Below are 17,945 nucleotides of genomic sequence, written 5' to 3'. Positions count from 1 at the left end.
GTAGCCAGCCACCGCAAGTCTTTCCGTTCTCATAACCAGGGAAGGTCACTGCACAGCCATCAAAGAAATCTACTAACGTTGTCCGCTGCTACCCAGTTTTCGTCCACTGCCTTGCGCCATCATTGAAAGATTTTCCACCACCGTGCTACATCGTTTAAAGCTCATACTCCACCATCAACTGTTGCGAGTCTCTCCATCCCCATCGTGAGGACCTTGACTCGATTAAGAACTTGTGAGTTGTTTTTTGTGTTAAAATATTAATGCCTCTCATTGATTGATCTGGAAGCTTCTAGGGATATAAAGATGAAGAAAGATTGTGATCTCATTTTATGATGGACCTTAAATATGCATGCTGAAGCGTAGCTTGAATGTTGAATGAACAAGTTTAACCATATTATGTCATATTTTATCTCTTGATCTCGGCCACACATGATACGCGTACATGGATTTTTGTCTATTTTGTTTGTTGCCTGTGCCATTTGGAGACCACACATTTAATCTGAGTGCATGAGTTTTTGTCTTATCGTTAGGTGTTGTCTTCGTGATATGTGATAGATTTAATTAGCGTAAAATATCTTCATGAAGTTATCAAAGACATCAAGTGCTGAAGACACGAGTCAATAATATGCTTAAATAGTATCGCGTCTTTAGGTTCTCGCGGAATATTTTATTTTGATTTGTACCTCTGAAAACCTACGAGGTGATTGTTGCCATTTCTCAACTCATTTTCTTTTTATAATAATCATGTTAGCTTAACACTTGGTCTTTTATTTATTATATTATGATATGATGAAAATAATGTTTTAATATGATAGATTAGTAAACCTCAATTTCTTTGATCCATGCCCTCTGCACCTAATATTTCTTTACACGATGCTATATAATTTGTCTTGCTATGCATTATACTAATGAATAAAAATGGAAGTAGCAAATTTCAACTTTTGGTCTATATACCTATATATTCAAGACGCAGACGTTACCTTTTTTTCCTTCACCCAATGGGTGCAGCTCAGTTGGTAACTTGGCGCTGAGTTAGTGGGGTTAGACATGTGTTCGATTCCTGCTGAATGCATTCTTGGGGAGGGGGCTGAACCTTTAGCCATCACTGATCCCCCGCACTCCGGATTAGTCCCATAGCCGGCTCAAAGAGTCGAAGCTCGTGGGGATACCGGAGGGAGCCAACTCGCCTCAAAGAGGTAATTAGGGTTGGGTAACTCCAAAAAAAAAAAACCTTTTTTTTCCTTCCGTTTTTTTCTTCATTTTTTTTTTACGTTACACAAATGATGACCCAAAACCCGTTTAGATTTTATCAATATTTTTCTAAATAAAAAATTATCATATTAAAATTAGAGACGTAAGTTAACCGTGATAGTTTGTTAACCCTGTGAACTCTGTTTTGATTCATTTTGGTCGTGACGGCTTGGTGATTTGAAATTTATCTGAAAATTATAATAATAAAAAATAATAATTTCAAATCTAATTTTTCTAAAAAAAGGGATTAGCTGAGTTGAGACAGCTTGTTAATCCCATAATCTTTTGATTCATTTTGGTCGTGACGGCTTGGTGATTCAAAACTTATCTAAAAATCATAATAATAATAAAATAATAATTTCAAATCTATTTTAAAAAAGAGGGATTAGCTGAGTTGAAACAGCTTGTTAATCCCATAATCTTTTGAATCATTTTAACCGTGACGGTTTGGTGATTCAAAATTTACAATAACAACAAATTACTTAAATAAATATAGATCATCAAATCCAAAACTTTCTACTGAATTTCTCTAATTTTTTTTTTTAAAATTAAAATCAATCAACACACAAATATTTTCTAAAGAACGACGTAGCTTTGAATTCCTCACTGTACCGGAGGATACGTCAGAGCGAAACTCTTTTCCGTCAAGCTAAAATAAAATTTTAATATTTAGTCTTTCTACTCCCTAAACAGTCATATTTATTTTTAAGGAATAAAGCAAACAATTTTAAAAGCTATTAATAATTCGCACAATTAATTCAAGGTAACCGTTTTTAAACGGATGTGTCAAGGGTGCAGTGGGATTAAGTTTCCACCCTTCCTTGCGCATAATTAGAATCCCGAACCTTTGATTTATAATTTTTAAGACCAGTTTGCAAATAAAGGTTTTCCAATTTTTCCAAAGTAAATAAAATTGGTGGCGACTCCATTGTTTTAATTTTTTTAATTTCGGGTCGTTACAGATGGCGACTTCACTGGGGAGTTTAGAGAGTCAAGCCTGTTTTAATTAATTGTGCAAATTGATTTATATATTTGCTTTGCTTCCCTTTAGTCTGTTATTTTGCTTTATTTTTTATTTATTTATTTTCTCTCTCTTTTATTTTTTTTATTTTTTTATTTTTTTGCATTTTCTTCTTGTTTCTTATATTTTGATATTTATGCGAAAGATGTGATGATTGGCTTCAACTTTAGAATGGAGGACTTTTTATGTTATTATGTGCTTGCTCTCAATTGTTTTGCAGATTGGGTAGACTAGGGTTTATATGAAGGGTTGTATGCTCTTTCACACACGCCACTTATACATTTATCACACACGTACGAGTGGGGCCCTATACCCGGGTCTGAGTGCAACTTAAGATAGGAGAGAGGTTGTGTAGTGGTAGCCATTTTGGATGTACATCCTGTTTGGTTATCACGAAAATCTCGGCTAGAGTGTGACTCTTTCGAAATTATAGTCATTTTGGATGTACATCCTATTTGGCTATTCTCCTTCGAAATGGGATCTTAGCTCTAGTAGCCAAAATACATAGAGTTATAAAACTACCCCAACGAAAGTATTCACGTCATAGAATGACCTATGAATCAATATAAGACACAAGGGGAGCGTATTTCCTTTTCACTTCTTACTTCCATTTTCGCATATTTGCATTATTTCAAAATCATCGTTCCATAAATTTATCTTTCAAACATTCATGCATCTTGCATAGTGGAGTATTTTAGGCATACACATACCTTTCATTATAAAAAAGGATTTTATTTATTTATTTATTTATTTTTTATTTTTTATTTTTTCATCTTGCATCATTTAGCATTTTTAACATCTCATATTGTCTACCTTAACCCCTCCAGGGAATTTTGTTAGAGAAACTTTGAGTTCCAAAGTTTGATTGTGAGTATTATTGATGGATGATAGTACGGGATCACATCGCGATGAGGTAGCACCACGCGTATTGAAAAAGACTTTGCAACTGAAAGCAAGGAAGCCTGACACTGAAAGTTTGAAGGTCTTGGGTCGAATATTGAAGAAGACACAATGTTTAACTCTTGTTAGAAAATATGGGGAAATTCTAGATCTACTGGAAGTTGATGTGCAAGTAGATGCGATCACTGCGGTTACTCAGTTTTACGACCCACCTCTGAGATGCTTCACCTTTCGAGATTTCCAATTAGCACCTACTTTGGAAGAATTCGAGCAGATTCTGGGTTTGTCTTTGGAAAAATATGAGAAACCATATCGCTACTTGGGGCATTATCCTTCTTTGCATACTATTGCCGATGTCCTCAAAGTTCCTGTGAAGGATTTGCAAGAGAAGAAACAAAACAGAAATGGGATCGATGGATTTTCAAGAAAGTACCTGGAGGAACACCTTCACCACTTAGCTGGAATTGAAGACTGGGAAGCTTTCATTGATGTGCTAGCTCTCACCATATGGCATTCTCATATTTCCAAATGCTGATGAGTTTGTGGACTTCGCAGCTATAGATGTGTTCTTTGCTCGCAAGTTTAGAGGTGAAAATCCTGTTCCGGCCATTCTTGCTGATGTCTACTATACTCTAAATTTCTGTCATGAGAAGAAAGGAAAAAGAATTTTGTGTTGTTTGCCGATGTTATTCATATGGCTCACTGCCCATGTCTTCAAAAGAGGATACGAGATCTCATACCCCATCACTGAGTTTCACAGATATCAGTTAGGAGTCAAGAGTGGTCGTGAATGGGCCCAAATTTTAGCACAGCTGGACGAAAAGAGCGTCCGATGGTATCCTCGATGGGTCGAAAGAGAAAATTTGATCTACCAATGTGGGGATTTCCCCAATGTGCCTCTCATGGGTACCAGAGGGTGTATCAATTACAACCCATCCTTGGCACGACGACAACTTGGCTATCCTATGAGAGGAGCTCCTACGGAGGAGATGATAACTCCATTCGTCCTTTATGATATGAACCCAGTACATAATGAGACCCTCAAAAGGGTTCGAGATGCTTGGAACAATGTCATTAGAATGGGGAAAGAGTTGAAGACCAAAAATTGTGGAGTCCAAAATAGTTACCGACAGTGGGTTACAAGTCGAGCACGAGAAGTGAAGCTACCTTTCCAAGCTCTGACAGTCACTACAAGTGGTGAATCATCAATGTCTGCCTCCCACGACAACGAAGAAATAAGAGAAATACAAGGAGAATTGGTGAGGGTTGAAGAAGAGAAGAAGAAGATTGAAGTAGAACTTAAGGAAGCTCGACAAAGATGCGAGACCCTTGAACAAGAAAATATGAAGAAGAACCTTACTCTTGAAAGAGCTGATAAAAGGGCCAAAATTGAGGAAAATTATATGCTAAAAACTAAAGGGTGCCTTCAGGCAGCAAACAAGGAATTAAGCCTCCGAAGAAATGAAAGAGATGAGGCTATTACTAAGAGCACACAACTTGAAGAGTTACTCAAAAATTCTAGTGCGGCGTATAAAGATTCAAGGAGGCAAATGGCAGAAATGGGGCGACAAATGGAGATGAGAGTTGCAAAATATGAAGACAGGCTAAAAAAGGAAAAACAGTCTACAGAGGAAGTGATCGTGATGTACCAAGATGCAATTCAGAGAGAGCAAGAAGAAGTACAAAGGCTAACTGATTACATCGGAGGGCAAGATGAAATCATTGCTGCGTGCAGACATGAAGTAGCATTCTGGATGACTCGTTTTTCCAACTTAGCTGAAATCTCTAATGATGCAATTAAAAACATCCCGAACAAATTAGGAATGGCAGAGGCACTGGTGAACCCCCTCACTACTCCTGCAGAGATTCGCGACTTTATTGAGTATTGTAGGAATTTGATTGTGAAAATGAAACAATCGATCATCAGGCGCATGTAAAAGCAATGTATCCCTTTGAAACACTTGTACTATGTTATGGCTTTAATGAAGATATTTTGTTCGCTACCTATTTGTGATCCCGTATTGATATTTGATAGGACCTAGTACTTTCGAACGTGACGTTCCGAGAAATGGTCCTAAGAAAAACAATCAATGATACTCACGTCAAACTTACACGCATCAATGGTTCTCCGACAAACTTGCAATATTAATATTATTCTAAAAAATAAGAACATTGATAATAATACTCATTACGCCATCTTTACACAAAATAAAATAAACATTTTTCTTCCAAATTTAATTGCTCTCACTTGCAGAATATATTTTAAGACTCAAACATTGCGCGACCAAGGAGAAGTAATACCAATCAAACCCGAGTTCACAACACCAGATCTCGGACTAGAATGGAAGCAGGCGATCAAGAGGGGAGGAACATAAGCCAGGAAGTAGACGACGTAAGAGCTAGAATGAATACGATGGAAGATTTATTGCGAGCTTTAGCAGTGTCCATCAATGCGCAGCAACAGTCAACGACTCAGCCAGGCGGTACCCAAGGGATGAATGGGATGGGAGATGCAACGAACGATCTTAATGGTCAAACTCATACAATTCATATTGGTGAAGGATATCAGTCAATGGGGAATGCCGATGCTGAGGCACACATACAAGCTGGGACAAATGATTTCACCGCGGGACAGGCGACGGGAACCCAGTCTGGGAATGGTCACGTCTCTGGTCAGAAGGATAAAATAAAGGATGGATGGATGGAGAAGATGGAAAAGCTATTCATGGCCCTAGTGCTTACGGATCTCTTGGGGTGGAGGAATTATGCTCCACGATGGACGTGATTATCCCTAAAGATTTCAAAGTCCCAGATTTTTGTAAGTATGATGGAAGTACAAACCCAATTATCCACTTGAAGACGTACTGCACGAAGATGGCAATATGGTCCAAAGATGAGGTCTTCCTCGTTAGTTTCTTCCATGAGAGTTTGGCTGGTCCAGCATTAGAGTGGTACATCCAGATGGATCATTCTAAAATTGCCTGTTGGAAAGACTTGGCAGACGCATTCATGAACCAATATCGCTTCAACTTAGATACTGCCCCAACTAGGGAACAGTTAGGGGCTTTGCAAAAGGTGAATGATGAGACCTTTAAGCAGTATGCCCAGAGATGGAGAGCTCTTGCTGCACAAGTCCAACCTCCGCTGACACTGTCTGAAATGTGCTCTTATTTTCTAGGGACTTTAGGAGCTCCATATGTTGGAACGATGGCCGGCGCTGCGTATCGTGACTTTGCTGATCTCATAGCGGCAGGGGAACGAATTGAGATATTGGCCAAGGCTGGAAAGCTGCCAATGGACTACAGGCAGAGTAGCCCTCCTAAAAAAGGGTTGCAATCCAAGAAACGAGAATCTGAAGTAAATCATGTCAAACAACAACAATCTTTTGTTCCTCAATACCCCATGCCAAACCCAGTCCACCAAATACTATCGTACCATCCTACCCCGTATCCCTCTTACCAAACACCCACATTCTCTCAGCCGCCGCCACAAAACTTCCCAAATTTAAGCACTACGCCTACCCCACATTTTCGTGTAAATAACATACCTACCCCATCACCATATGTGCCAACTCGTCCGTCTTATGCTCCTCGTCCCCCCACACGTCCACAGTATCGTCCAAATTACACTCAACCACAACAAAACTCCCAAAACCAAACCCCTTTTCGTCCCCAAAATCTTCCACCATTTCCAAGGCTGTCTATCTCCAATACGGATTTATTCCAACGTCTGTTTGATGCTCATTTGATCTCAGAAAACCCTGTGCGCCCAATGCAACCTCCGTTCCCAGCATGGTATAATCCAAATTCTACTTGTAGATATCATATGGGAGTGGCAGGACATTCCATTGAAGATTGTGAGGCCTTCAAAACAGCAGTAAGAAAGTTGATTGCTTGCGGAAGATTGGATATCCAAGAAGAGACTGGGCCTAATATTGTCAATAACCCCATCCCGAGTCATGAAGGAAAGAATCAGGTGAATGCTATAGAAACAGAGGATACCGTGATAAAGAAAGTTCCGAGTCTGCGTACACCCATGTCGGGTATATGGGAGTGTTTAAAAAAAGCTGGTTATGACATCACGGTGCCAGGTTGTTTGATGAAGGATGATGAAAAATACGATGATGAGTCAAGTTGTGCGTACCACAATGGACACATAGGACATGATATTGAAAACTGTTGGGATTTCAAAGTCCGAATCCAAGGCTTGATCACATTGGGTGTCATACAGGCCAGGCGAAAGAATGCTTTTCCTGAAGAGGTTAATATAGTAGAACACTTTGTACTTCGGGTGCCACCTATTAACAAGCATCCTGTGCCTGAGAAAATGGTTATGAAAGTGAAGAAACCAACGCCTTTTTCTTATAATGATACTCATGCAGTACCGTGGAACTACGAGACAAGTGTTGAAGAAATTGGAAACACCTCGAGAGCCAATGTTGATGATACTCGCTCGGTGGAAGAATCAATGAACACAATGAGAGTGGGGGAAGTCACGAGAAGCGGGAGATTCTATTGCCCGAAAGAACTAGAAATGAAGAAAAATAGAAAGGAAGAAGGAGGTGAAGGAATCATCAACAATGAAAAGAAATAAGAAAAAGAGGAAGATGAGCTCTTAAAGATCATGAAGCAAAGTGAATACGATGTGATGGAACAGTTGAAGAAAACTCCAGCTAGGATATCACTTCTATCACTGATCCTCTCATCGGAATCTCATCGAAAGGCGCTCATGAATATGTTGAGTGAGGCTTATGTCAAGTCAGATGTTACTCCTGAAAACGTGGTCAACATGGTAGATCCAGTGAAACATGTTAACATGATCACATTCTCAAATGATGAAGTTGTCTGTTCATCGGAGAAGACCTCGAAAGCTCTGCATATAACACTGAAATGTAAAGGGTATATTATAGCCAAGGTTTTGATTGACGGAGGATCAGCACTAAATGTCCTACCACTGTCAACTTTGTCTCAGCTATCGATGAGCACGAATGATTTAACCCCTCAAGAGATGATTGTGCGAGCTTTTGATGGTACAAAGAGAGGAATTCTAGGGGAGATAGTTTTAGCCTTAGAGATAGGCCCGAGTAATTTTCAGGTTTTATTCCAAGCCATGGATATCGAACCTGCCTATACCATGCTCCTGGGTAGACCTTGGATCCATGCAGCAGGTGCTGTGCCTTCTACCCTGCATCAAAAGGTCAAATATATCGAGAATGAGTTGATTGTCACCATCCATGGAGAAGAAGAAATCATGATTTCTAAACCAGTCTCGGTGCCGTATGTTGAAAAAACAAATCCGATAGAAGGAAATGGGTGGCATAGTTTTGAAGTTGTTGAATCTAGTTGCAAAAAAGATGAATCACTGGGGCAAGGTGTGAATGAGATAATCGCTCGAATTATGGCCAAGAGTGGATATAAGGTGGGTAAAGGTTTGGGCTCGCAGCTGCAAGGTAGCCGATCACCTATAATGGTTCCAGAAAAATCAAATAAATTTGGTTTAGGGTATGAAGGGTCGTTTGAGGAAAAAGTTGAGAGAAGAAGAGGCAACAAGGGCAAGACGCAACAAATTCCCCATCTAAGAGAAACATTCCCGGTGCCAGCAGAGGTTATTATGCCTGAAGAGGTCGTTCATCTCCCACACCATCTCCATATCAATGCACTGGATGATGAAGACCTAAAAGGATGCAGCACGATTCGTCTGTCCACTAATGATGAAGCATTGAAGAATTGGTAGACAGAACCAGTTATTGATGTGATTGCTATGAAGTAATTGTCTAGTTGATTTGTATTAGCAGCTGTTTGAGCCATTTTGAAACTTATGTTATGTTGCGCGAGACATTAATTAAGTAAATGAATTTGTATGGATTTTCAGTAATTTTAATTATTTCTCATCCAATTTGGTTTTTTTTTCATTTTAAATTCTTTAACCAGCGTTATTATTATCATTTTTCTTCTTCTTTTCTCACGTTCATCCTTTCATTATTCCTTGCGTTCTTACTTTTGTGCCATTATATATGTTGTATTCCAACTCAACATAAATTACTTTCCAGGAATCTTGATCTCATTGAAAATTTGCCTCATGAAAGGGACCTTGAAAACTCACCGATTGATTCTCTTGTGGCTATCAATGAAGAAGATCCAGGGTCTGATGAGGAGCAAATAGTAGAAGAATTTTCAAAGTTGTTAGAAGGCTCGGAAAAGAAATTTGATTTGAATGATGAGGTGTTTGAGTTGATCAATATGGGCACTGAGGAAGAGAAGAAAGAATTGAAATTTTTTGATAATCCCGAGCGGGAAGAGATGATTCAATTATTCAAAGAGTATCTAGATGTCTTTGCATGGACTTACCGAGATATGCCTGGAGTAGATCCAAGGATTGCATCACATAAAATTCCCTTGTACCCGGATGCTGAACCAAAAAAGCAGAAGTTAAGGAGGATGCGCCCAGATATATCCCTGAAAATTAAAGAAGAGGTGACAAAGTTGTTAGAGGCAGAATTTATAGAAGTCTCAGTATACCCAGATTGGGTAGCCAACGTAGTGCATGTGCCTAAAAAGGATGGAAAAATCCGCGTGTGTGTAGACTACAGGGATTTAAATAAAGCTTGTCCGAAGGATGATTTCCCACTTCCTCATATCGATGTACTTGTTGATAATACGGCCAAGTATCATACATTCTCATTTATGGATGGATATTCGGGGTATAATCAAATTCTCATGAATGTTGATGATAAAGAAAAAACTGCTTTTATTACTCCTTGGGGGACATTTCGTTATAGAGTGATGTCATTTGGACTAAAGAATGCAGGGGCTACTTATCAGTGCGCTATGGTTGTATTATTCCACGACATGATGCACAAGGAGATTGAAGTGTATGTGGATGACATAGTTGCTAAGTCAAAAGAAGGGGGGAGTCATGTGAAAGTCCTGAAAAAGTTGTTCGAACGACTCCGAAAGTACCAGTTGAGATTGAACCCTAGCAAATGTGTTTTTGGCGCATCCTCAGGAAAATTGCTCGGTTTCATTGTTAGTAGAGAAGGAATACAGGTGGATCCAGAAAAAGCAAAAGCAATACGAGATATGCTCGCTCCTAAATCAGAGCGAGATGTGAGAAGCTTCTTGGGACTACTCAATTATATTGCTAGATTCATTGCAAACTTAACTAGCACTTGTGAGCCTATCTTTAAGCTATTAAGGAAGAATCAACCAGGGAAGTGGGATGAAGATTTCCAGAAGGCGTTCGACAAAATAAAGGCTTACTTGTTGAACCCCCTATCTTGGTACCGCCAACACCAGGTCGCCCTTTGATTTTGTATTTGACTGTGCTGCCCACCTCCATGGGAGCAATGCTGGGGCAACATGATGAGTCTGGTAAGAAAGAGAAAGTTGTGTACTACATTAGCAAGAAGTTCAATGAATGTGAGGTTCGTTATATGGCAATCGAGAAGACGTGTTGTGCTCTAGTGTTGAGCTCAAAAAGACTACGACAGTACATGTTTATTACACCACTTGGTTGATATCTCGAATAGATCCTTTGAAGTATATATTTGAAAGCCCTCATATTTCTTTAAAGGTCTCAAAATGGCAGATGATATTTTCAGAATTTGACATCCAATACGTGACTCGGAAGTCGATCAAGGGAAGCGCAATTGCAGATCACCTAGCTGAAAATCCCATTGAAGACGACCAGTCAATGCAAATTGAAATTCCAGGCGGGGAAATACTGGCAGTAGAAGAAGATGAGATTGAGAAAAGTGCATGGAAAATGTATTTTGATGGGGCAGTTAATATGCACGGCAGTGGTGTAGGAGCAGTGGTCATTTCACCAACCGGCAAGCAATACCCGGTGGCCATCAAGCTGGACTTTGAATGCACCAATAACATTGCAGAATATGAGGCTTGTGCAAGCGGTCTACGTCTTGCGATCGATTTAGGAGTGAAACTGTTGGAAGTATTTGGGGATTCAGCTCTTATCATTTACCAGGTGAATGGCGAGTGGCAGACTAAAGATGCGAAGTTGGTGCCCTACCAAAAGTACTTGACTCGATTGATTGCAGAGTTTGAAGAAATAGAATTCTCGCATTTAACTAGAGACAAGAATCGATTTGCAGATGCTCTAGCCACGTTGGCTGCAATGACTAAGCTGGATATCCTCAGTGATGTCCAACCTATCCAAGTTGAGATGAGAGATGAACCAGCTCACTGCGCTAGTGTGGAGAACGGGCCAGATGGTAAACCTTGGTACTTTGATATCAAACAGTATATTCAGCACAGAGAATACCCAACTGGGGCAAACGAAGCCCATAGGAAGACCGTTCGCCGGTTGTCGATGGCCTTTTTCTTGAACGGAGAAATTTTGTACAAGAGAAGTCATGATGGCACCCTTTTAAGATGCGTAGATGCTCGTGAAGCTCACTCAATCATGATTGAAGTCCATGAGGGAATTTGTGGGACTCATGCCAATGGACATATGATGACGCGCAAGATTATGAGGAGCGGATATTATTGGTCCACCATGGAGGCAGATTGCGTAGAACATGTTCAAAAGTGCCAAAAGTGTCAAATGTATGCAGACCGTATCAATTCACCGCCTTTTCCATTACACAATATGGTGTCTCCTTGGCCGTTCTCGATGTGGGGAATAGATGTTATTGGTTTGATCAATCCAAAGGCCTCGAATGGGCATCGCTTTATCCTGGTAGCAATAGATTATTTTACCAAGTGGATAGAAGCCTCATCGTATGCCAACATTTCACAAAAGGTGTTTGTCAAGTTTCTCAAGAGAGATATCATTTCCAGATATGGGATTCCAGAAAGGATAATTACAGATAATGCTCCTAATCTTAACGGTGCAGAAGTACGAAAACTATGTGAGCATTTCAAGATCAAGCATCACAACTCAGCTCCTTATAGACCTCAGATGAATGGTGCAGTTGAAGCAGCCAATAAGAATATCAAAAAGATCATTGCCAAGATGGTTGTGAGTTATAAAGATTGGCATGAGATGTTACCCTATGCTTTACACGCGTATCGAACCAATATACGTACGAGTACTGGGGCAACACCTTTCTCCTTGGTATATGGAATGGAGGCTATCTCTCCGATAGAAGTTGAAATTCCTTCATTAAGGGTTTTGATGGAGGCAGAATTAGAAGAGTCCGAATGGGTGAAAGCACGATATGAACAACTGAACATGATTGAAGAGAAAAGATTGACAGCTCTTTGTCACGGGCAGTTGTATCAGGGTAGAATGGCTAAAGCCTTTAACAAGAAAGTCCGGCCGAGGGAATTCCAATCAGGTGATCTGGTCTTAAAAAAAATCTTGCCTAATCAAGAAGATGCTAGAGGAAAATGGGCTCCAAATTATGATGGCCCTTATGTGGTCAAACATGCTTTTTCTGGGGGAGCATTAATTCTACAAGACATGGAAGGGCAGGAGTTACGAAGACCAATAAATACTGATGCTGTCAAAAGATTCTATGCCTAAAAAAAAGTATGAAAAAAAAAGAAGTCTGTTAGATCAAAAATCCAAAAGGGAGGTCTAAGCAAAAATTAGGGCAAACAAAAAAGGGAAAGCCTGTTAGATTGAAAACCCGGAAGGGTGGTCTAAGCAAAAATTAAGGCAGATAAAAAGAAAATTCGTTAGGCTGAAAACTCGACAAGGTCACTCAAGCAAAGTTAGGCAGACAAAATCAGTTAGGTTGAAAACCCGCAAGTGCAACTTGGACATTAAAGACTCAAAACTAAACTGCCCAAGATTTTTGAAGAAAGTAACGCACACGGGGGCAGGATCCAGAGAGGAAACATAGGATTGTACCGCGGAAGAGACCATGACTTCATTGGTGATGCAGCTAGAAAGTTGAAGAGAATCAATTCAACGAATGACAAGAAACTGATACTGGGGCAAATTTTTCGTGGGATCTCAAAATTTCTCTTGTCCTTTTCCTTTTTTTTCGTGTCTAATATCTCCTCCCACAAAGATTTCATGTACAATCAACTTTCATATCAATGGAATGGTTTTGCTTATCTCATCATTTTTATTTCTCTTTCCTTTTTCCACTCATGAATGCATATTTATTTATCAAGTTTATGTCTCGAGTAACGTAATTTAAGTTTAACAATGTGACTAACATTGCTCGTAGCAATTCTTCGATTATTGGTTTTGATCGTGGAACTTGATAATTTAGAACACAAGTCATAAGGGAGTGGTATAATCATGTTGTTGGGAGTGAATTTTCATGGAAAAGGCAGGAAGAACAAAGAGGCGAAAAGGATGGGACAAATAGGTTCACAAGAGGTTTTGAGACCTGATAAAAGTCTCACGAATGAGGGTTTGATTGGCTTTAGTTCTTTTTGGTCGTCAGTTTGGTTTTTCGTTCGAAGAATGGAAAGTTTCTTGATTCTACTTTATTTTCTCATCGTTTAAGTAAAGCTTAACAATTTTACCTTATTTTTCTCATCATTTTAAATTTTTTATTTCTCTCACAAGCATCCAATTTCGAGCTCATGATTTCAAGCTCAGAGGCTCATTGCAATTTATGTTTCGGCTCGGAGGCCATGCAATTTAAATTCATGTCATTTATTTTCGAGCTCAGAGGCTCGTTGCAATTTAATCTTTCGGCTCAAAGGCCACACAATTTAAACTTATGTCATTTAATTTTGAGCTCAGAGGCTCATTGCAATTTATTTTATTTATTTATTTATTTATTTATTTATTTTTATTTTTTATTTTTTTTATTTTGGCTCAGAGGCCATGCAATTTAAATTTCTATCATTTAATTTCGAGCTCAGAGGCTCATTGCAATTTATTTTTCGGCTCGAAGGCCATGCAATTTAAATTCATGTCATTTATTTTTGAGCTCAGAGGCTCGTTGCAATTTAATCTTTCGGCTCAGAGGCCATGCAATTTAAATTTCTGCCATTTAATTTTGAGCTCAAAGGCTCATTGTATTTAATTTCAGACTCAGAGGTCATGCATTTTAAATTTATCCATTTTTGAGCTCAGAGGCTCGCCATTATTTAATTTCGAGCTCAGAGGCTCATTGCAATTTAATTTTTTGGCTCAGAGGCCATGCATTTTAATTTATGTCATTTCATTTCGAGCTCAGAGACTCAATGTAATTTAATTTTTCCCGGTTCAGAGATTGTACACTTTAAATTCAAGTTATTTAATTTCGAGCTCGCTCATTACAATTTAATTTTTAGGCTTAGAGGCCTTGCATTGGATATTCATATCTTTTATTTCGAGCTCAGAGGTTCATTGTATTTAACATTTAGGTTGCATCTTATCCGTGTGTATTTCTACTCACTTGGACAAAATTAGGATTCATGTCTTTACTTGTTCCTTATAATGATAATACGCCAACTGCAATTTGTCATATTATATAGTAAGAAACAAATAAAGAGGGGCAACTGTGAACACCTAATTTTGTCCTAAATAAAAATTTATTATGAGCACCATTTTTCTCAACAAAAAAAAAATAAATAATAAAAAAAAAATAAAAAAAATAAAAAAATGATAATGAAAAAACCCATACTCCCCATCAATGTGTCAATATCACTGCTCAAAACGGAGCAACTCAGCTGGCGCCTCTGTGTAAGTAGAGCCACTTTGTTCAAAGAAGAGCAGAGAGCAAAAATAGGTGAGGAGCGAAATCAAAAGCTAGAAGCAATGTCCAAAAGAAGAAATTGGAGAAGACCACACACTGAGTAGGCCTGAGCGTCTTGGAATGCATGGAAGATCCAACTCTTTCTTAAATCCACCGGGCTTAAGGAGGAAAGACTGATGTTTTTCTTCTATAAAAGCTAACAGCAAAGAAGTGAAAAAAGGGGGGTTCTTTTTTTTTGAGATTTTATGGAGAGCAAAACGGAAACAGAGAGGAAGTGAAAAATCATAGAAGAAACCAGCAAAAATACTCAAACCAAGCCTGACCCCAGATTCTCCAACATAAACTCCACAACCTCCTTCATCACAATCTTCCAAAAACGTGAAATACCAAAAACCCAAGGTCTCATCCCCGCCACGGTCGCCATTGGGAGATTGTCCACCACCGTGCTACATCGTCCAAAGCTCACGCGATCCCTACCACGCCCTCGCCGTCAACTGCTGCAAGTTTCTCCATCACCATCGTGAGGACCTTCATTTGATCGAAGACTTCGTGGCTGGAATGTTGAAGGAACAAGTTGAAATATATTATCTCTTGATCTCAGCCACATGTGATGTGTGGTCATGAATCTCTATCCATTTTATTTGTTTCATGTACCATTAGGAGGCCACGTATTAACTTGGGTGCATGATTTTTGTCCTATATTAGTATTTGTCTTTGTGATGTATGATAGAATTAATTAATGTGCAATTTTCCCTGATGTTATCAGAAACATCAAATGCTAAAAATATGATTAAAATAATATTGTTAGAAAATATCACATGCAAAATCCCTTTTTGATGAAACACACCTGTGGGTGTAGCTATGCTGTTTACCGAAAATATATACAAGTGATACACCATCCATTTTGTAATTCTTATGAAATGAATATTTTAATATTTCATAGGTTAGGAAACTTCAGCTTTTTAGTTTAGCTACATACATATTCACGATGCAATGTTGCTATGTTTCAATGATTTAATATTTTAACATTTGTAGTTTACCATATGCTTTTGGTTTATGTATTTGTACACTCACGAAGCAGCGATTACCGTTTTTTAATTCATTTCTCTTTATTTGCATTATATTAATGATGGCAACATAACACTTTGCTTTCCTCTTTATTCTTTTTACCGTAATATATCAAGCGTTTCCATTATATTGGATTTCATTTTTGTTTTTTGTTTTTTGTTTTTTTTTGTTTTTTACATTGAATTCTATTTTTATTTCTTCTTTCTTTTTCCTTTCTTTTTCCTTCGTATTTTTAGACAATCTGATTAATAGTATTATTATTATTATTATTGTCTAGTTAATCATGAAAAAAATCACAAGTTATATTTATAGCAAAAAGAGGGATTAACTGAGTCGTGACGGCTTGTTAACTCGAAATATTTCATTTGGGTCATTTTGGTTGAGACAACTTGGTGACCCATGACTCGTAATAAAATTAAAATTATCATATATGGATTAGCTGAGTTGAGACAGCTTGTTAATCCTGTGTCTCGCTCGGATCATTTTGGTTGGGACAACCTGGTAATCCGGGAACATCGAATATAATCAAATGAATTTTTCCAAAATTAAAATCAATAAACAAACAAATATTTTAGAGAACGACGTAGCTTTGAATTCCTCACTGCACCGGAGGGTACGTCGGAGCGGAACTCTTTTCCGTCAAGCTAAAATAAAATTTTAATAATTTTAGTCTTCTTTTTTTCTTAATTAAATAATCATATTTATTTTAAGGGATTGAGCAAATATTTTTAAAAGTTATTAATAATTCGCACAATTAATTCAAGGTAACCGTTTTAACGGATGTGTCAGGGGTGCAGTGGGATTAAGTTTTCACCCTTCCCTGCGCGTAATTAGACTCCCGAACCTTTGATCTAAAGTTTTAAAGACCAGTTTGCAATAAGAGGTTTTCCAATTTTTCCAAAGTAAATAAAATTGGTGGCGACTCCTTTGTTTTTTCTTTTTTTTTTATTTCGGGTCGTTACAGCCTGCTTACAAACAATTTAAAAGTAATGAGGTGGGTTGTAACAATTTTCTCAAGCATAACAACTAGGACATTTGGAGCCTACCCTTTTTAAAAAAAAAAATAATAAAGACCATGCCATTATCACTTGGTAAAAATGTCACAAGACACATATTCATTGTTCATAGAATCATACTGTATTGTAGGAAAGCACTTTTACAAGACGCCGTTATATATGTGGAGCATTTAAACTGCTTTACCACAAAGCAAACTTAAAACCTTTGGTTTCAAGCAACAAGGTTTGAATAGAGATATGGTTGAAACTCTGATTTAAGCAGCACTATACAAATATTGTAGCGGTTATCAAATCTTAAATCTAACAGCATGGGTTACATAAAGTATAGAAGGTTCAGAGAGTGAACCATATCTAAAAAGGATCAACGAAAACTGATTAGTACACCTTAAGCTGAAATTAAACCTAACTGATATCAATATCATTAGCTGAGTTAGTAAAATTTATCATGTACACATTCTTTCTTCACAGGTTTGGTCCCATCTTCTCTTACAACTGATATGCAATAGATTCGGGGGAAGCAATAGTTACTAATCATCACGTGATGATGGCATTTTTGTCACATTATCTGTGAGAGTATAACTTGTCTTTTGTTTCTTATCTTTGGTTCTGCTAGCTGTCACAAGGGACTTAAGGTGAAACTGCAGAAACTCCAAGAAGCATTTCCACTTGGAAATTTCATGAAATTAGAAGCAACTAATGTTGAGGAATGACAAGAATATAAAAATATATAGTATGAAAGCATTCAGCTTCTTTGGTCACACTCATCACGTTTTGTTCATAGAAAAGTCTCATTCAACCCGTTTGGCTATCAGAATGGTAATGCTGTCACGGCTTGAAAATGATGTTATACTGAGCTAAATCATTTTGAGGAATGAGGTATTTTCGAGCAAATGAAGAGTTTGTTACTTCTTGATCTATCATTTTCTATATGCAGCTCAAAACACAATAAACCAGCTAAATGTACTTTCATATGACTTCTGAATATTACACTTGAAATTTACACTTGCAAATTATTAAGCTCATGATGAACCATTGGATTTTGTAATTGGAGGGTGCAAAGTTTAAGGAACATAACAATTGC

At 38.1% G+C, this 17,945-nt stretch overlaps 1 protein-coding gene and 1 pseudogene across 1 annotated transcript; both read left to right on the top strand.

Moving 5' to 3' along the window:
* Positions 1-6,046: 6,046 nt before the first annotated feature.
* On the top strand, positions 6,047-7,765 carry LOC133305852 (uncharacterized). The gene has a single exon (XM_061506093.1). The coding sequence runs from the start codon at positions 6,047-6,049 to the stop codon at positions 7,763-7,765; it is 1,719 nt and encodes a 572-aa protein (XP_061362077.1).
* Positions 7,766-7,795: 30 nt separating this feature from the next.
* On the top strand, positions 7,796-12,658 carry LOC133305851 (uncharacterized; annotated as a pseudogene).
* Positions 12,659-17,945: the final 5,287 nt, after the last annotated feature.

Source organism: Gastrolobium bilobum, unplaced genomic scaffold (genome assembly GCF_033153095.1).
Source record: "Gastrolobium bilobum isolate Gb01-03AN ecotype WA unplaced genomic scaffold, APGP_CSIRO_Gbil_v1 utg20561, whole genome shotgun sequence".
In the NCBI taxonomy this organism is placed as follows: domain Eukaryota; kingdom Viridiplantae; phylum Streptophyta; class Magnoliopsida; order Fabales; family Fabaceae; genus Gastrolobium; species Gastrolobium bilobum.
The sequence above is the reverse complement of the archived record's forward strand: the minus strand, read 5'-3'. Positions and strand labels throughout refer to the sequence as shown.